The 17,249-nt window shown below is 43.3% G+C and overlaps 1 protein-coding gene across 1 annotated transcript in view; it reads right to left on the bottom strand.

The window, feature by feature from the left end:
* Positions 1-17,249, bottom strand: part of SLIT3 (slit guidance ligand 3) — a 1,101,025-nt gene that overhangs the window by 346,218 nt on the left and 737,558 nt on the right. The window contains exon 6 of the mRNA XM_069654301.1: positions 16,343-16,414. Within this exon, the coding sequence (XP_069510402.1) occupies positions 16,343-16,414 (72 nt within the window). The remainder of the gene's footprint in view (positions 1-16,342; positions 16,415-17,249) is intronic.

The following is a 17,249-nucleotide window of genomic DNA, read 5'->3' on the forward strand; positions in this document are numbered from 1 at the left end:
GATCACTTGGCCCAAAGCAAAGACATTGACTATGGTGGAGTTTGTGTATGCATTTTTGGGCTTCATAAAAACACTCTGATATATTTCAGATGCAATGAATCACTAAACAACCCTAATTATTAAATGGGGGTGATATCAGAGTGATCAGTGGAGCTCCTGTCAAATATTTCAGAATTTCCTCTCGGTATCTTAGCGGGAATACATAGGTAATGTGAAAGAGTGTTTAGGCTATGGAGTAATGCTGTAGTCATGGAATTGGGGCATCTAGATGACCCAGGCACTTTTCATGTACCATACATTACTTTTTGAGCCATCAAAGGGGCAATACACCAACACCTGCTTTTAAATTGACCTCTTAGTAGAGTACTGAAATGCAGTCTCTCTTAGAAGTAACTAGCATGCCGTCTCTGAAATTACAGTTTGGGCAAATGGTCATTGTAGAAAAAAAGATACCCAAACCTTTTTGCATTGCAGTATGCTAACCCTTATCCAAGTCACTGTTTTTCAGAATGTAAGGATTTGTTAGATAAACCAGATAATTCACTTTAACATTTAGCTTTTGTTTTAATGCGTTCCGGAAAACAGGAAAAAAAACTGGTGGGAATCAGGTATGCCTGAACAACTTCATGTTCTTATTTGCAAGCGTTTTACAGTATGTCTGTACTGAGAAAACGTTCAATATTGGTGATCCCTTTAAATACTGATAACTTAGTTGGCGTTCCTCCCTCTCAGAGAGCATACTTGATGCTGTTCCCAAGTGCTTTATGGAAATGCTTTAAATGTGTGCACCACAGTGTGTGTGCCCGAAGGACAGTCATATTGCTTTTATTAGTGACGATAATCCACATTATATCACTAACCAGTGTATTGCTGTTTAGCAGCGGAAGTCATCAATATACCTAACTATCAATGTAGCTTTTTGAAATTCAAAATGGGGCTGTTTTAATGAATAACAACTCACATTTGCAAGTGTGCAAAAAAAAGGATAAGCTCAGGGACAGCAAGGCTTTCTGCTAAATGTATGCAAAGCCTTGGCTTCTCAGCTAATGAGGCGGAAGTCCAGATAGTCATTACAAAGCACCGAATTCAGCAATTGCCCACAAAGGTTTTATGCAATCATACAGAAGGTGTATTTTCCAAAAGAAGGGGCACAGTGAATTACACCATATCAGAGTTCCATGAAATGCTATCTTTTTCTTTGTTTGAAAACACCTGTTTTACTGTTTTGTGTATACTGTTTCTATCCTTAAAGGTAGTCCATTTGGATTAAGGTAATAAAACTGACAAGTAGAATTGAAGGGAGAACATTTGGAGAAACTGACATCTGGACAATGAAAGTGATCATTACAAGGGAGAATGACCATACAAAAAAGAATATAAAATGCTATGTGGCTACGTTTAGGCAGCTGTTGAAGAAAGAAACACACTTGGATATGGCAGTGTTGGCAAAACTCTCATATAAAGATGGTTTTTGGACTAGATGTCAGGTATCCACTTCACAGCAGTTTTTCTATGAGCGTTTATATAGCACATGCATCCAAAGATTACAACTAAAAGAGGCACTTTCAATAAGAAAACTCACCAGTTCACCACATCACACAAGAGGAGTTTATGTGGTCAAGCTGTGACAGAATTCCTTGAACCCCACAGCATTGCCTCGCCCAAATAGACTGCAATGGACATCAAATAAGTGATTATATGTATGCCGAAGCAGATTAAGTTTTAAAGCTAAACTGCTTTAATATTACCGAGGATTCCCAGCCCGACAAAGGGGAATATTCACTAGCATGTGAATCCATGAACGATCCAATGCTGGAGAAGTGGGAATTTATGAGCTTCCTGCACTGGCAACAATGACAGAAATAAGGTTTTGGACATGATATTCACAAGATGAATAGGACATTATGTGGAGACAAGGTTGCCCTTAACCTAGAACTTTGGCCATGTTAAAAGCTACAAATCTTGACTACACTAATATACAAGAGCAAAGCACCATGCAAAACACTAACAATATGTTGATGTCTGTCCACCATAGCACACACAAATTTAAACAAAATATCTTTTCAGAAGCACCTTATTGTACTATGTGAACATGGTGAAAAGGTGCATTTTATGGCATGTAGCCGAATGGGGATAGTGGGGAGTTTTTGTTGACTTGTGAAAGGATACAGCACAATCTAGGTGAATGGACTAGCACTAAGAAAATATAGACAGCGCTACAGCAATGACTGGACTGATGCACCGCTGTAGCGCCGTAGGCACTCTCACATGGCATGCAAATTCAAGAAGCCTCAGCCACCCCCAAATGAAGAAATACCATCCAAGTGAATTTTGCATCTCAAACATTGCTCGATAATCAGCAGTTTTCAAATATGCAATGCTTGTCATTTTTTATCCCCAAGATAATGCAACAGATTTTGTGTTATGAATGATATCAAATCCTGTCATTACATTACAATACAAACTCTAGCTTCATAGCTAAAACATGGCTTTAGGTTCTACAAATTAGAGTTGAATGCTGCCAACCTCCAAACATCTAGTGGCAGGTCTGGGAGGCAGGCTTGAGGAGAAAGGGAATGTGCTTCTTCTCACACGGGAGCGTTGAGCCAAAGTACTGCCCCAATGCAATACAACTGCATATGATTGTGGAAAGAAACAGGTCACACACATACAACTCTGCCACCGCAGCCAAGAGTGTGGATCCAGCACATGAACTGGAGGTAGGCTTCATAGTGGATTTGAAGACGGTATTAACGGATTCGGTTGGGTCAGTAATACATAGCAACTGTATCTTGTCTACTTCAAGAAGTGATACCTATAAAATCTCCCTTTATGGGTGCAGAAATCAATTGTAGAGAGGTGTATGCAATTGAAACAGTTACGATTGAAAAATGCTTCTACAACTAATCACAACTATATTTGCCACCAGGAGCCCCCAGTCTGGTGCTCCTTGAGATTCTTGTGTCACAGCGAGGGGTTTACGCTTAGTGGACTAGGTAGAGTTTGAGATGCATTACTCAAATCTCTCAGCTTAAGCTGCCATGCAATAATATTACTCTATGTTAAAAAAGAGTTAGGGAATGTTTCAAAATAAAAGGAAGTGGGTATCAAACTGTCTACTCATTGTGAAGCTAAAAATCAGCAAATTGGTTGTAGAAAAAGAATACAGCAATCCTAATGTTTAAGTAAATGATCATGTCAGAATAATTTCTTTTTCATCGAGTAATTTAGAAAACAGCACATTAATCAGCAGAGAGCATCAAAACCATTAAACTAACAAAGGTGTCATCTGAAAGGTAAACTTCCTCGTTAATTCAATGTTCTATTTTCTTTGTGGCTTTAAAGAAGTCACTTTATTTTGCAATTCTCTATAATGATTTGATTATGATTGTATGTTACACTATGAAAGTACTGCATTTATAAGGGGAATGCATACATTCCAATGGGTAGTATGGTCTTTGAAACACACATATCAGTACACTTATACATATATTATTTCTGTATGGAAACATTTGCAATAATTGCCTTTTTTAATTGGGAAGATAAAGACATTTACTTAAAAGACGACTAAATACGCGAGGTTAATACACGAGTGCAGTTATCGCAGGACCTCTGGAGAGACGTTTATAAATTGAGGCAGTTCATTATTTTGTATTATTTTGATGTGTATCCTTATTTAAATGGGTTTCTGTCATTGTGAGTGGCTTTAAATGTGTTGAATTGTCATCAGTTCTATTTATTTGTAATATTTCTCAGAGAGGAGGGATTGGCAAAACCTTTCTTAGATTGTGTCAGATATACATTGATGTTTTCCCCCCTAAAGGGAAAATTAAATGGCTGTGGTGATGCTTGCCACTAACATTGCCATTTATTCCATTCTGTTGCCTAAGTTACTATTTTCTTTTTTATTAAATCCTCTAACACTTCACTCTTACCTGGAGCAATGAGGTATTTGTTCATACTATCAGCTATTGAATTGTTGTTTGCGGACATGGCAATTAGTAAGATAGCACAAGAGGCAGCCAGAGATAAAAAATAACATTTTAAAAAAAGATTAGTGCTTAATTAAGCATCATGGGCCTGAATCACAGAAGTGTTTTATTATGGTACAGTGCCATTGGGAAACGCTCTGTGAATCAGCCCCCATTCGTTTTACCTTTTCATATTAAGGAAGATATGTGTTTTCCATTAGAACCTCAACCCAGATAAAAACTGATGAGACTTTGCTTCACATGTCTCTGCATAAAATGGAGTGCTGCTCCTGGTGCATTACGACCGGTGATTTTGGTGCATTGCGGTAGAGTGCGGCATAGTGGGAGCACGTCCATAGGCGGTTTCTCATTCTCACTCCATTGCCCCTGCACAAACAGACAAACCTGCCACCATAAAATGGAATCCTTGTCAGATGTGATGTCACATGCATCTTTATGAACAGAAATGCATAATGCACTCTCTATGTAAATGGCTGCAGCCATTGTTCTGCCTGGACACCGTCTCCCACCGAGGGGTAACCCACTAGCAAAGTTCTGTATTGCATGAACTGTTACGCCGCAACACACACACATGCACAGAAGCTCTCCTGTATATCATATAGATGTTGCATGGGCTTTCTGAAGTCTTTCTTATTATTTAGGTTATTTGATATTGGTGTAAACTTTGGCTACCAGAACAAAGCGCTGTTATTTTGTTAATTTGATTTCCTCAGAATTGTGTTTTTGTCCACTACTTTTAATCACCATTTTCACATTATCATATCAAATGAAAAATATTTGTTTTCCTCTATCATCAAATGGATCTTGGTCTAGCCACTCATCCAATGTAAAATAAGAACATTCAATGAAATTGACTTTTACAGGGCTATTTATAGAATGAAAGATGTGAAAGAACAACATGATGCCATACAGGTTGCTTCTATAATTCTGCCAGGCAGACATCATGAGGCATGAGATCAAAGATGTGGGTTCCAGCTCCGCTGACTGGTTCATGATCTGAACAGACCTTTGGGAATCTGGAAAACCAGGCGGCAACACTGGTCTTCACAGGAGGGTTGTGCTCTTTAGTCCCCCTTGCTAGTCCTATTCTCCAGACCACTACAGTAATGGACACATTCATTACTTTAAGGGAATCTTGGTAATGACTTGGAATGGAGCCCCTGAACCTCTTTTCTAGTTTTAGCAGTGCCAGCTCTTCAAAAACATCCGTTCTGCTTGGCCCAGGACTATGAGCCCTTTCTTGGGTGCAGCATTTACTATAACCGCACGCAAACACAATCACACTGTCCTGTGTCGTCATACTAAAGAATGCTGAGAAATTACTCCCTTTAAAAGGTCAATGTTTATTGTTAGCCCACAGAAGCTGACATGTTCATGGCTCATGGAAAATGTGCATGCCTAATGCTTTTGAGCTCAACCATGGGTTGAATTCATGTTTTGAAGAAGTGCATGGAACAAGGTGGGGTGAAGGTTTAAGAGGAGAATCCATCTTTTTCAATGTGACTTTCAAATGTTGAAGACGCATACAAGATGTCTCAGTGATTGGCCCATTAGAAGTAGCCTTTGGGTTTGATTTAAAGGCGTTTTGCAATGGGACAGTAACATTGAAACATTCTGGGTCCATCAGGCCCTTTGTTTCTATTACAATCATATCCATAGCAGTCAATCTGTTTCCAGATTTAGAATGCTATCTCAATCTACATTTATAGTTTATGGTGCAATCTGTCAGCAACCGCTCTTAGATTTGCACTAAGTTCATTTATTGAAGACTATTATTTTTGAGACAAGCCCATATCTATATAATATTTTTAAGCAGACTGTATTGTTTCTTGAAGGGTTGGAAATTCACTTTTTCCTGTGCGCAAACTATCCGCCCCGAGGAAGAGCAGCCACTGCGTAGAAGTCAGTGTCACCTGAGGGCAGGTTCAGAGGAAGTGGCGGGAGGGATGTTAGGTGTTCTGCGCTGGAATTAATGCACAACTTTTCATCAGTGCACTGGGTCAGATAGCGGACAACTGGATCACAAACAGTGGATCATTTCTCAGGGAATGTTCACTGCATGAAGACCAGTGTGTAGTCTGTACAGAAGTGATCTGTCGCAAATGGAGAGAGTACATTGGCAGGAATACACTGTAGCGGAACCTGCGCAAAGATGCTGTGGTGGTCAAAGGTATCAGAAGCAGTGAGTAGATCATCACTGAGTGGACAGAGCAAGAAGCAGTAGGATCTTGAGTGGTGAGCGCCATCTAAACCAGTGGCTTCATCCTTAGGAGTTCACTGTTGTCAGAAGCAGTGAATGGATTCTGGGACACATTATGGTAGCTGAGGCATTGAATTACACAGGAATAATCGGACGCGGGTCAACTTCATGACTAGAACATAAGGAAGACAGCACTATGGGGAGCAGCCAATGGGATATGGCATGATGGGTAAGAACAGAAGCAGCAGGCGTATGCGGAGTGTGTGTAAAGTACAAGATGCTATAGCTACCCCGAGAGCCAGCGAGAGCCAGCCACAAGATTCTGAGGAATGTGTTCATATGGAGGTCCTTGAAAAGATTCTCAGGGGGAAGAGAAGGGAGTAACTCTGTGCAGTCACGAGGAAGAGGATACATTTTGATGCATTACATTAAACGTGAGGTAGTGGATACTGTCTGAGAGGGTACAATTTGAAGCGGTGGATAGCGCCAGAGGGGCAAAGAGAAGTGCTACCTCTGAGTAAGAGCTCAGGCAATGTCAGTGGATACATTATCGGGTATTGTCTTCAAAGCAAAATAGTAAACACAAATTAAAACAGTGCAGAGATTGTGGGCCTGATTTTTACAAGTATTTTTGAATGGGAAAATCCCATGGTAGAACACTATGTAAATCAGGCCCTGTGCATCTGAGACATTACAGCACATTCTACTATCTACGGCAGTGGAGAGATTCTTATTAACCAGAATCAGATAAAACATACTGAGATTAAGAGATTGATTCCCAATCAATGGATTATTCTTTCAGGGCATCGATAGGTTCCTGGATTATCAATAGGTCTCTCACAATCACTTGCTGAAATTCACACCAACCGTGTCCTTTCCCGGAACATGGTAAAGCCTTTGGCCAAATGGAGATCTGAGCATCAGCCTAGTGGGGATTCAGTGACCTATCCAAAATCGGACTTCTGCAGGCAAGCCTATCCTCATTGGCTTACAACACATGAAAACAGCAACTTTACAACTATGAGGCCAACTGCCTACAAAAATAGAAGCTAAGAAAACTTCATAAATGTTTGCAAGGATGCACTCCTTGAAGGGCTGGTCAGTGCTGCAAATGTTTAAAATCCCACATCCATCCACCAAAACTGCTAATAAAAGAATAGAGCAGAAGTTAATATTCACTTAAGTTTTCAGCCTGCATCTAATAGACACACTTTCTGAACATTGCTTGTAGTAGACCGAAAGCACACTTCACAGATGGATGCAAAAGACCTACTACTTTTCGACTGTTTGATTGGAAGATATTTATACAAGTGTAAAAATTATGTAAACATATTTGATGTGAATAGAGGAAGGATAGCTCAGGGCCAACGCATTTGTCTTGGAAGCGAGAAAACGCGGCGCAACACAGGTTAGAATCCCGATCCCCCACTTAGAAACCAATCACTGGTATAACGCGCATTATAAATGAACAATAAAATAAATAAATGAATAAATAAAAGCAAAATATAGAAAAAGTCAGATTGGAAGACATGCCTCAAACGCTACCTCTGATTTTTTGCCTGGCAAAGAATCAAGGTTATTTGAAGACGTATGCGCAAAAATTTGCTGCATTAATCACTTTGTGTGGTGCCAGACTGCTGCAGTGCCCGGCCTCTTTGAGGCCGCCCCATGACATCATCCTCGCATGACACGTGATGCGGCTCTGCAATGCGTCTCTAGTCTTCTGCATACTTGGAATGATCGTCTGCGGCCGGATGATTTTTTAGAGAGGGTTCAGGTCACCTTGTCTCGTTAAGGTCTACTCTGCAGTGACTATTCTTCAAGTGCCCAGGCATAAGACCGCAGACTGGCTCCATGGCAGAGAGATTACCAATAAAATGGAAGCCTCACGGCCAGTAATGACTCTGTGGATAGTAGCATCCGAAAAATCGTGACAAAACTTCCCTTGATGAAATTGAAGGAGTTCAAGCTATATACCATGGATATGTCTTTTGTGCAACAGACAAACTGAAGGTAAAAAGCTCGCGGACATAACAATAATAATTTGGAAGTATCTACTTTCAGCGTCTGGAAAATCACAATACACGCCTATGCACCAATTCTCAGATTTAACAACCAATTGTATCTCTTCCATTTCATGTGATTTAAATGTGTAGCTCTACTGGGACTTATCCTTGAAGACTTTTAGTGGACCTCAGTGTTCTATGACTGAACCACCTAACATATGATGTGACAAAAGTGAGAAATGCTCGTTCAGCAAAATTTCAAATATATTTCTAAAAATCTCAAAAAGTACACATCTTTTTAAGATTATGACAAAGACCTGTCAAATGACCTATTCAAAATGTTAGTACACTAGGTGCATGTATGCTAATACAATATTTGGTGAATAGCAGCAAATACCAACATTAACAAGTCAAGTATATGCATTGCACCTTAGCAGATCCAATTCCGGCAAAAGCAATGGGCTCTACCCCATAAGCAGTGCTGGGAAACAGATTAACTAACTAGCTCAGAATGCTCGTCTCTCTCAAACACTAACTCTCTCAGGATATCCAGAACCAGCATGCTAGCTCTCAGCCTTTAGGGGACATTGAGACTTAGAGATATCTAAGTCTTCTGGGCACAGATGCAACACAAGCATGCAGTGCTCAACACCTATCTTTCATTTGATGTTTTCTTAGAACAATGCTTCTAATCGTACAATGTCAAAGTGGATCAAGTGAAAATACACTATCGTGAGCCTCAGTTGACTTACTTTCATGAGATGATAAAATGAACAAAGGATGTTGGATAAAGGCAGCAGAACACATCTAAAAATTAGTGGATGAAACTTTTTTGTTGTATCATCAAAATAACTAAAAGTTACGAGCTTTTTTGGAGGAATTTCGCGAGTTTTATTTTCCCCTTTGTGTTTTGCCCCATGATTCATAGGATGTCCAACATAAACCCATCTCAAAACTGCAGGAACATGGAAAAATACTCTCTTTGGCTAAGCCCGCCTGACAACCCCAGACCATGTCCGCTAGGAGAGGCTATACTCCTTACCATTATGTCCACATGAATGGTGCTCCTAGGAATGCTAAATGTAAATGAAATGTATGGGGCACGTCCTTTGTACGCAACAAATAATACGTCAACATTTACAGTCCTGGATTTTTTAATTAATTTAATACACTTTTCTTGACATTTCAACCAACTGTTCATTTGAAAAAAATTGAATTATACCACATTTGACAGCTTGTTTTCATTTAAATTATTTTATCCTTATCTTTCTTGGCCCAGTCTCATTGTCTTTCTTGTCCCAGTCTCATTATCTTTCTTGTCCCAGTCTTATTTTTCGGTTGGGAATATATTTGAGTTATTTTCTTGTTGAATGATTTGATTCAACCTTTAATGAACACTAAACTCAACTGAACTAGACACTGTGTGTGTACATTTTATGTGCAAATGGTTGGCCTTTATGGGGGATCTTTCGCCAAGGGTTCTAGCCTAGAGTATGGTTTTTGGAGACCCATTTACGGCTCTATACCATCGTGCCAGTCGTAAACCAGTAAAACATTTAGGGATGAGTAGTGAGTGGTGGCACATTTTGGCTGCTGGTCCTGGCTTTTGTCTCTCAGCTGGAGCCGAGATGCACAATTGTCCCAGTATCCTGAAGCGCAAGAAGGGTTCCCATTTGGCGGCAATGCTGTTCGTATCTCGGTTTTGTAACATTTACCAGATTGCCACCAACCTTGAAAGACAGGCCTCATCTTCATGGATCGCCTTTGGGAAGCCAACTCGGCTGAGGGTGAAGGAATTAAGCCTGAACCCTGCTTTATTATAGGTGACGTCGCATGAAGCACAACCCTTCATTAGGTGCTCAAGTTGACAGAGTCCCTAGAGTCCCTCACCCGCCAGGTCAAGTGTCTGGGTAAAGTCCCTGGCCTAGCGGGGACCAGAATCCTAAGGAAGCAGACCCTGAGACAGAAAGTGCCTGGGACTTGAAAGGGGAGCTTGGGATGATTCGGGTGATGATAATGTCCCTGTGCTGTGTTTGCTCTTTTAGGCAAGGCAGAATGTAACACGCCTTCATTTCCAGGTGCTTCAAAAACAGGTCACAAATCCAAATGGGCCATGCCTTCCTTGACTTTCTTGTCCTGAACGGTGATGTTTTCTCGGTCAGCCTCCATTTTCTTTTGGGTGCTGCGGCAATGCCATGTGTACCTCTCTGTGTTTCTCTTTTTGAGGATTTTGGTGGCCTGCCAGACACTTGTCTATACCATACAACTCTAAAATCACGAACACGTATAAGTAATAGGGACTCTGTCTTGGGCTAATGAGGACAGATATCTGCATGTTAGTCTGTGATGTCTTTACCTTAGTCAGGAAAAGAAGTTTAAAATGTCCTGTAGTATATTAGTGTTCTGAGTGTGAAATGTCCCATTTAACAAAAAGACCTGTATGTTTTCAAATCTAATGAACTTAAACATCTTTGCACTTCCTTGGGGGAGGGGCGGCAATTAAACCTACCATGTAAAAGAAATAGAACCACCCAGTAGTCCCAGCAACATCAATTACAGAAAGGAAAGCACAGGAATATCCACTTCCTCGCACCCCTGTTATTTTCCAAGGCATGTCAGTCAGAGGGGCTGATCACTGGCTCAGTAAACCTCGCATCCTGACACCTATGCCCTAATGAAATTGGTTCAACCCATGAGAAGGTTCCTCCCAAGAAACCTTGGAGGGGGAGCATCCTGTAAATAAATGCCTGTGTGCCAACACATTTTTATTTAAAAATGCATTGCTGCACCTGCAACCAGTGCTGAATTGTGAAATGCATGTTTTCTGTGTGTCTGCAGTGGTCTCATTATGTTACTGCAAAGCGATATGGGATCCATATATATGATCCTCGACAAGGCCAGATTTAATGTGTATTCCAGTCTTTGGCATTTCCCACAAAATGCAGACAAAAAAACAATGTATGTTATTACCAATGACAGTTCATTTCTAGGAGTCAGCAGGGACTTAAAGCGGATGCTTCCTGAACAGAACTATTGATCGGTAGTTTAGAATTTTGAGTTGAGCAATATTGCCGGAGATTGATGGAGGATTTAATCAATGTTGGCAGTAGCGCAGGAGAAGCATGTTTTCCCTCACCTTCACTGTCGTTTGTGATGTTCCATCCTCACGGGAGTGCCCCATCTTCCTCCTTTCGAACATGTCAGGAGGGAGGTGTGGTGTAGTGCTTGGTCTTTTGGCTGTGAAGTGAAGAGCCTTGACCTTCAACACTCTTATAGCTGCTTAGTGTGATCTTAACCAAGACTCCCCCATGGGCACGGTTCACCTATCGGCCAAGTTGGGGGAATACTCTGACTTGAAGTGGTAACTATAAAACAAATTGGCTATGATGTTGAATGTCATTGGCTCCATAAGACACCTGGTTGGAATGACACTCTGTAGTTAAATTTTAAACAGGGTGTGTGACAGTGGGTAGGGGTTATTTAGGCACAAACTGTGACATCTGGATAGGACGGTGCCCACTGGTTACAATGCCCACTGGTCACAGTGCCCACGAATTATTAGGGGGTATGTGAAACTTGACCTTACGGTGAGACTTAATTTAATAATCCAGGAGTTAATCCAGTCTGAAACCTGCTGAAATAAATGCTGTTTCTGAGAGAAAGAAAACACCCTTAGATACTGCTGATAACCTGGTATCTATTGCAAAGCTTCATCAAAAACTAGCCGTGTCACTCTTTATGCCCTTGAATGTTGACTTGTTTACTATGTGGAAGATGGTGTTATGAGTGAGAAAATACACCGCTCATTGCAGACGGCATCACTGATCACAGGCCGGTCTCCACTAGATCTGCTGGATATGGCAGAATGTAGAACTTTTTTGATGAAGCTCATTTCTTTTTAGATTGGAGAATTTAAGGGATTCTATTGCAAGCCTATCTCTCGATCGAATAACTGTGGGCAAGTATTTCTATTGATCTTGAAGGCCTTTAAATGAAAGATTTTGTCATTGAATGACACATTTTTTGTTCAACATTTTTCTGGCCGTTTGTCTAATTTATTAAGGAAAAACTTCACTGTAGAACCCACAGACTCCATCATTATTCAGCTATGGTAGACATGCTGACTAAATATGCATGACGTTGGGTACACAGCGTGTATTTTTAGGGTTCCATGGTACTGTATGGAAAGGTTAAGTCATGATTTCTTCAATAAAGTTCAATGGGAAAGATTTTTGACTTGTGATTGTATTAGAACATATTTTATCATCCCTTTAAATGTAAGCATGCCAGAGCCATTCATTAACAAGAATACAAGATAGACGCAGATATCGTTCAACGTCCTCGTGAATTAAGACACAAAGTCAGGTGTTTTACTAAAAATGCAAAGATGCACCTTGTGGGGCACAGACACTTCACGATTGAGTGGCCTTCAGGTGCAGGGATGCTATTAGCCACATATAAACTGGAGAGATGATCATATCACTTAGCCTAAACCGTGCAACAGTTCGGTTGTCGAAACACTGAGAGAATATGGTGGCACACTTTCACAGTGGTGAATATTTGGCCCGATGTGGTGTGGAAGAGCCCTTGAAAAGAAAACCATCTGATAACAAAACAACCATTGACAAATGTTCTAGCGAGAGTCCAGATGGGAGTGGAGAAGAAATTAAGATTCACATCAGCATCCCTGATCATATGGCTGTATCTGTGGTGATGGGGTAAGAATGAGGTAAATACGCTCAAATGAGATTGCTGGTCACCAGACAAGATGGAAGCCACTGGTGGAGGAATTCTGTGTATCCCATATGAATAGACAGGCAGGTAGGAATTAGGCCAAGCTTGGCAGGCCAAAAGCAAAACCTAGGAGTCACAAGATAGGAAGAGCTTGCAACGCCTCTGCACCTGCCTCTCACCCCCATTCTAAAACCATCTGCAATCTCCTTTAGAGCAGGAAAGTGGCTCTTGTGAATTGGTGGAAAATAAATGTGCATATGTAATTCTGAGTCTGCGTCTGAGGATGGCAATATGAAACCAAATGTGTTGGCCATTACCGTCCATTATGGTAGGAGCCATAGAATGGAGGAAGGACTCGCCTTTAATAATGCCAATACTAGGATGCACCTGATATGTGATGTTGGGCGGCGGGAGGGGGATGGCTTTCTAACAGGAATAGCTTAGCAACACGGATTTGTTAATTCAACTGTGCAGTAGCCAAAAAAGCACCCTAGCCTGAGAGGCCACAGTGTGAAAAATAGGCCTTGGTGCCATATGTGTCCTCAAGGGAAAAGGCATAGACATGTTGCACTATTTTCCTGCATACCATAGAAAGTTGTACGGTTTTGGTCCTTCCTCACTAAGGGCAGGATAACCTAACTATTATTTTAAGAATGTACAACATAAGATAAAATACAAAATGCAGAACGAAAGCCTGTGATTAGTGAAAGGATAGAAAGCTCTATGAGACAAATAAATGTTCGGGTCGTGTAGTAGCACTAGATTATGGCACGCAACAAGTGATAGCGTGTTGGTGTTGTAGGAGGCTACTTTAGAACAGTATATAAACTTTAGATGTCATTTACATAGGCCCAGTTTTTGCAGAGGTTTTTTTCTCGGATGTTTGTATAAAATACAGTTTTCGAATTGCACATTTTTGATAGGCATCAAAAAATGATCATTGACCACTTGTGACACTTGATACCCAAGCCCTAGTCACATGTCATGCATGCTGCCGGGTGCACTAACTTTCCCAGCCACTGATTCTATGCATGTTAAATTACAAAATATGAGCAAACATAGGTATTGGTGGCAGATACGGTTAAGTAGACCATATTTATCCTTTCCTGTTGTCATTTCAGTGTCTCTGTCTAGTTTTTAGCTCTGTCTTTGCTCTCACACAATCATGAGTCCTGCTCTTTGTTATGCTACTTTAGAGTTGAAGACTGCCCTATAGGGGGGAACTCTGGAGATTTCCCTGTAGGCCTCGGCACTCTGGGCCTCTTTTGTGTTGCATTTCCAAATTTTCCCATAGGAAAAGGGTTGTGCTTTCTGAAAATGTGTAATATGGGGCCACTTTGAAAAATTTTCCAGGGCCTTCCCAGTCCACCCCTGTACATGTCATACTTGTTTATGTTTTCTTGACTAGATTACGCAACATCACAAAACACCTTGTACATTCTAAACCACTAGAGAAGTTGTGACAATTAGCAGAAGATTTGCAGATGAGAGTTTTTTTATTTTCTTTTGAAAGATTTCACTTGGGGTTATCACTGAGCGCAGTGGAAGGTCGCGCTCAACAATGTCCCTACCTTCTCGTTCTCAGTAGGCCTTCCATTAGCGGGTGCTGTCCTGTGTGATGATGTGGAAACGCCCCAGTGGCCTGTCTGCCCCTATGCTGACATGAAGCATTGCGTTTCCAACACAAGAAGTCGACTTGCTGAGATAATGATGCTTGCTCCCAGTGCTACATGGTAAAGTTTGCCCCTCTGATGTTCAATGGCTTCAAAGAGCAGGAATCCCGAAATTACCTTTTACATGTTGGGGGTACCTTATTCTGTATAATGTGCCAAAAGGGTGGCTGTGCTACCCATTTTCCCCGATCAAGGGCCCTGTGCACCTTCATCTCTCTCCATCTGTGATTACATTCAAACACGCATCTACTGCCTCACTCTCCAGGTGTCATTTAAAACCCTGATTAGTTGCCTTTTTACTGACATCTAAATCTTGACCCAAGACAAAGAAATCTGTATTATTCTCCGGAGTGGCGCTTGAACTGTACACTAAAAGCAGGGTTCATCTCGCATGCCATTAGCATCTAGAACCATCACATCACAGGCGTAAAATACGCGTTCTAGTGTCTTGGGAAAACATCAGGCGAAGGTGAGGGTGGTAGAATTCAGTGAGACTCCCTGGCAGACGGTGGCACGTTCTCCTATGCGACCGGCTGCCAGGTGCAGGCACCGCACCGCCTCCCTGCTTTGGGGGGCTCATGCGACCTTGAGGCTCGCGGCCTTGCCTGGGTGCACACCTTGCTCTGCCCTGGCCTCTCTCCCAAGTCATACGTGCGTGTTTTGTTTGTTTTTTGTCGTGACAGCGTGGCTAATGTCTTGGAGAGGGAAAGAAAACCACGCCATGCTTCCGTGAATCTGTGATTGTTTAACGTCATCCACGTAAGAAAAGAAAACTCTGACTAAGAGCGTCTGCAATTCAGTTTAAGGTCTGCCGCTGGTGATGACGCCTTCATAATATTGATGGCGGGGGCCGGAAAAACAGATTGGCTCTAGGCAGTGCTGGTTAAGGCGGGACATGGCGGCCCCCTCACGCGGCTCCTGCAGGAGGGGCCCACGCTGCGCGCGTGACATGCAGCAAACTTTGGTGGCGCTGGCGAAGTTTGACTTTTGCCAAGGATGGGTACTGATTTCTCGCACTGACCCTGAGACTTAAGAGTTGACAGCGGGTGTTACATATCCCCACATTATTGGGCGGATGAAAGGCTGAGTAGTTTGACGGGGACCTTCCCACTACCTCAAGATTTCTGCAGCAGGTGCCAAGGCCTATTCTTCTGCGTTGGCACGAGAAGTGAGGGGTGTTTGACAGATATTTGACCTCGAATGCCCTCTCCTTTTGTATTATAACTGACACTCTGTTGTGTTTGTGGCAGGTTGCAAAAGCAGCCATGCCGTGGCAAGTATGCTGGCACCGCATGGGCTCACGTCGCTAAGTTATTATTTTCATTTTAAATTGCACTGCACATTGAAACTCGTCGCATGCCTGCAGGCGGACACGCGTTGCTAACTGGCTCCTGCGCGCACACACTCTTCTCTCTCTCTCTCTGCCAGGCAGCGCTACTCGGAGGCTGGGCTGTCACCTGCTGCTGGGCTCTTGAGACCGCCGGGAGAGGTGACGGCAGCCCTCCCCCAGGCTGCTGGGGCAGGTGGCTAAGCAGGGCCCGTCCCTTGCCTCGGGAGCCTGGGCTGGAGCGACCATGCACGCCAAGGCTTCACCCAGGACCAAAAGAGTGGGGCACGGACAAACAACTCTATGTGGGTGAGCGCTTCGGCGAGCCATGGCATGCACGAGCGCCAGGCGGGCGCGCCCCCATCCCCACCCGCGCCAGAAGCAAGATAAAGAAGCGAAAGTGCACTTACAGGATCTCCAGGTGGCGCAGGGCTCGGAAGACTCCATCTTCCACGCAGCTGATCTGGTTGTTGTCGAGCTGCCTGCAGAAAGGAAAGAACAAGTCAGTCAGTGAAGGCTGTGCTGCGAGAGAGCGCGAGAGAGCGCGAGAGAGCGGGGGTCCGGGCGGCCCGGTCCGCGCAGCAGCGCCCCCTCCCTGCCGTCCCACCCCCCACCCCCAGCAGCTCGGGCTCCTCGCCGGGTCTTGGTGGGCTGCTGCGCCTACTCCGCGCCAGGGGCGCCCGCCCTTCGCCGGTGCGAGGAGGCTGCGGCGGCCGCGACTCCCTCGCCAGGCAGGCGCGGGGAGACTGCGGCCCCCCGCCCTCGCCGGACCTGAGCAGGCTCCCCTCTGCCTCTTAACACCTCTCCTCACCGGGCAGGAGCGGGCTGCCTCTCGCTGGCTCCTCGCAGGCTGTCTGAGGAGAGCCGCACGCCGCACACACAAGCCCCCTGCAAATATTAATTGCGCATTTTTTTAAAGACTGAGGGGAGTAATTTCATTACATTAGGGCGTCCAATCCATTACGAGCTTTTACCGGCATGTCACTGAAACAATTTCATTAAGCTAAGGGCCTTTAAATCATTGGGGGGGTCTCCGGGCCGCTCCCACCCACCTTTCACAAGGCCCCCGCCCCCCCTCTCTAACGGGAAGCTGAGGTCCCTCGTCCTGACACACTCCTAAATCTCTGGGCTTTATCTGCCCACGAGCCGCACAGGGGAATACAGCGACCCCACATCACACCGCACTAATCTCATTTGATGTCCGCCTTTATTATTCCGAGCACCGCATGTCGGTGGTGCCTGCAGTCCCACAGGGGGGTGGGGTGGGGGTGGGGGTGAGGAGTGCGATCCCAGAGCCTTTCTTGCCTGACCCTGGTC

The sequence above is a fragment of the Ambystoma mexicanum genome, chromosome 3q, assembly GCF_040938575.1.
Source record: "Ambystoma mexicanum isolate Mex_15411 chromosome 3q, UKY_AmexF1_1, whole genome shotgun sequence".
Classification (NCBI taxonomy): domain Eukaryota; kingdom Metazoa; phylum Chordata; class Amphibia; order Caudata; family Ambystomatidae; genus Ambystoma; species Ambystoma mexicanum.